This window comes from Echinops telfairi, unplaced genomic scaffold, assembly GCF_000313985.2.
Source record: "Echinops telfairi isolate 266 unplaced genomic scaffold, ASM31398v2 ScPeMD7_7459;HRSCAF=8497, whole genome shotgun sequence".
Lineage (NCBI taxonomy): Eukaryota > Metazoa > Chordata > Mammalia > Afrosoricida > Tenrecidae > Echinops > Echinops telfairi.
Genome location: NW_022111359.1, coordinates 6887169 through 6890385, shown reverse-complemented (window position 1 = coordinate 6890385; position 3217 = coordinate 6887169). Strand labels below are relative to the sequence as shown.

The window sequence follows — 3217 nt, the reverse complement described above, 5'->3', positions numbered from 1 at the left end:
TTCCCATTGTAGCTGCCCTACATTAAGGCTTCTGAGACTATAAGTCTCCACGGGAGCAGACAGCCTCCTCTTTCTCCTCACCAGAGGCCAGTGGGTTTGAACCTTGGACCTTTTGGAGCCCAAATGCCTAGCCCACACGCACACACGCACTCCCTCACTACCATCCCGTTAATGCCCTGCCCGCTCCTAGCAACCCTACAGGACAGGGTAGAACTGCCCTTGTAGGTTCCCAAGACTGTAACTCTTTATGGGAGTAGAAATCCCTGTCTTTCTCCCTCAGAGCAGCTGGAGGTTTCGAACTGCTGACCTAGGGGTGAGCAGCCCAACTTGAAACCCACTGTGCTACCAGACTCCTGGCAACCCTCACAGAGCAGAGTGGAACTTTCCCCCAAGGGGTTCCAAGGTGGTCATCTTTGTGAACGCAGGTGGCTGCATCTTTCTCCTGATGAGTGGATAGTGGGACCCAGCCTTTGGTTAGCCAAGCACTTAGCCACTATGCCACCAGGAACCCTGTAGCGGAATGTCAAAAAAAAAGAAAAAGCCAAAATCAAGTCCACTTCAACTCATAGCAACTCTGTAAGGCAGAGAAGAAATGTCCCAGTGAGTTTCCGAGGGCGGTAAATCTTCACAGAGAAAACAGTCTCTTTCTCCCACGTGGGCGGCTGGAAGATTCAAGCTACAGGCCTTGCGGTTACCCCACTTGGCTATCAGAGTTCCTCAGAGGAATGTAAAAAACATTTTTTTTAAATCAATTTCGCTGCCACCAAGTCCATTTGACTCAATGATCCCACAGAATAAGGGAGTCCCGCCCCTGTGGGTTTCCAAGACAGGAACTCCTTACAGGAGTGGAAAACCTCATCTTTCTCCTACTGCACCTCGGCCGGTTTTGAACGGCTGACCTTTGGTCAGCCCAAGGAAGGCAGTGGCATGACCACTGTATCACCAGGGCTCCAAGAAGACGGTCACAGCAGAAAAGGGCACAGAGAGGGGGTCTCCCGGAGGCCAGGCATGGAGGTGGAGGGGCTGAATTGGTAGTGAGGTTGAAAGAAGCCTTGGAGGAACAAGAGATGTGGGGGACTTTCAGGGAGAGCTTGGGGTCTGGGAGAGGGGAGAGCTGATAGGGAGGGGATAGGAGAGCTAAAGGGGGGGGGTGCTGGGAAGAAGGAGGAGGAGTGGAGTGGAATCTGAAAGAGAGGGGAGAGAAGCTCCTTGGGGGGTTCAAAGTGGGAGTGAGGGGATGCCTTAGGTCACACCCCAGCTCCGGGAAGGCAAAGTCTGAGGTGGCACTCTTTGAGGAGGAGTCGGCACAGAGAGAAGACCCCCGGAAGGTCAGAAAGAGGAGATGTGGGTACCAAGAAGGGGGGATAGCTTCAGAGAGAGGAAGTCCTGTCAGGCCAGGATCAGGAAGAGTGGGGACACTCCACCCCATCATTTGGGGAGTGAGTTGGAGGGGGTAGTGGAAAGTAGTATATGACACTCACCATTGCTGGCCACCAGCTGGGCGAAGCCATCCTATGGACAACAGAGAGAGGGTGGAGGTGAGAGGTGAGAGCCACTAGATCTGCAAGGCCTTGAGCTCCCCCTCCCCTGATCGAAAGGAGAACACACACACACACACACACACTCACAGTCACACACAACCAATGGGATGGCGAGAGGGGACGTGGGGAAGGGTCCCAGAGGTCTTGGGAGAGGTCCCTGAATGGGCAAACAGTTTGCATTCTGCTAACCAAAAGTTTGGCAATTTGGGCCCTGGAAGGTAGGGCTGTGGCCACCGGTTTCCCCAAAAGTAGGTGGTGCAGAGTGCTGGGGTTTTATTTCTCCCAGGAGTCTTGGGGGGGAGGGGGGGCTGGGCTCTTCACCCGTGCCCCAGGAGTGAGCAGCGTGTCCCCAGCCCAGGCTTGGGTGGGCAGGGTTTAAGTTTCGATTTAGAGGCTTTGAGAAGGGGAAAAGCCCGCCAGGAGTCCAAAAACAAAGAGCCGTTCGCTGGGTGAGGAAAGGAAGTGGAGGTTCCTCCGTGGGAGAGAAAATGCCCACAGGGGGTCCCCTTGGGGTCAAGATACAGTAATGATCTCCCGGGGTGGCTTGGACGGTTGTCCCAGGTCCGGCTTAGAAAGGGGTGTCTCCTCAGGGCCAGCCACAGAGAGGGGATCTCCCCAGGGTCAGGCACAGAGAGGGGGTCTCCTCAGGGTCAGTTACAGAGAAGGGATCTTCCCAGGGCCAGGCACGGAGAGGGGGTCTTCCCAGGGCCAAGCACGGAGAGGGAGTCTCCCCGGGATTCCGCAAGAAGAGGGAGAGGATGTCTTCCCGGACCTGGCACAGAGGAAAGGGTCTCTCCCAGACCCCCTCCCGGCTCTAGCAGGGAGAGGGGTTTCCCCCAGTGCAGCGTGAAGAAGAATCCCAGAGCGACGGCGGGATCTCCGGGCCTCACCTTCGGGTGGTTGCTGCGGGGAGTCCCCAGAGAGGGCGCGGGGCCGGTGAGGGGCCTCGGGCTGGCGGCGGCGGGCGCAGCCCAGGAGCGCACAGCGCAGGCGGCCCAGGCGGCAGTCAGCAGCAGCAGCGCGAGGCCCAGCAGCCAGTCCAGCGGGCGGCAGGCACGGGCGCAGGGCGCGGGCGGCGGGGCTTCTGGGTCCGGGGCGGCGGCGGTGAGGTCGCGCATGGCAGGCGGCGGGCGACTGGAGCCGGGGGCCCGGCGCGGCCCGGTATTTATGGACACTGGAAGCCACCCCCTTCCTGCCACCGCGCTTGGCGGGGGCGGGGCGTTCCCTGATGGACCCGGGGGCGCGTGAGTCACGCTGCGCCCCGCTTGAAGCCTTCCCTGGGGGGCCGGCCAGTGGAGCGGCTCGCTGCGCTGCGACTCCGGGGCCACCCCTACCTTCGCCCCGCCCCGCCCCGACTCCTTTCGCCAGGGGTCTGTCTCCACGTGTCTGGACTCTCAATACCGACCCTTCACGCGGGCACCCTGAGCTCGCGGGGCGCACGGAACCGGCACCCACACCGGCTCGGCCCGCGCGCCGCCGCCTGCTCGGCACCGACGGCCTGGGCAGCCGGCAGCGGGCATCTCCCCCCACTCGCCCACATCCTATCTCCGGCTCTGGCTCTCGGTGTCTCTCCGCGTCCTTGTCTCTCTGTGTCTGTCTGTCTGTCAGTCTGTCTGTCTCTCTCTGTATCTCACTGTCTCTGTCCCTGTTTTTCTCTCCATCTCTGTCTGGCGCTC

At 60.0% G+C, this 3217-nt stretch overlaps 1 protein-coding gene across 1 annotated transcript in view; it reads right to left on the bottom strand.

The window, feature by feature from the left end:
* TNFSF9 (TNF superfamily member 9) overlaps window positions 1–2659 on the bottom strand; it is a 3592-nt gene extending 933 nt beyond the window's left edge. Inside the window, exons 1-2 of the mRNA XM_045300063.1 lie at window positions 2432–2659; window positions 1482–1512 (exon numbers count right to left, since the gene is read on the bottom strand). Coding sequence (XP_045155998.1) covers window positions 1482–1512; window positions 2432–2659 — 259 coding nt within the window. The remainder of the gene's footprint in view (window positions 1–1481; window positions 1513–2431) is intronic.
* Between the last annotated feature and the right edge of the window lie 558 nt (window positions 2660–3217).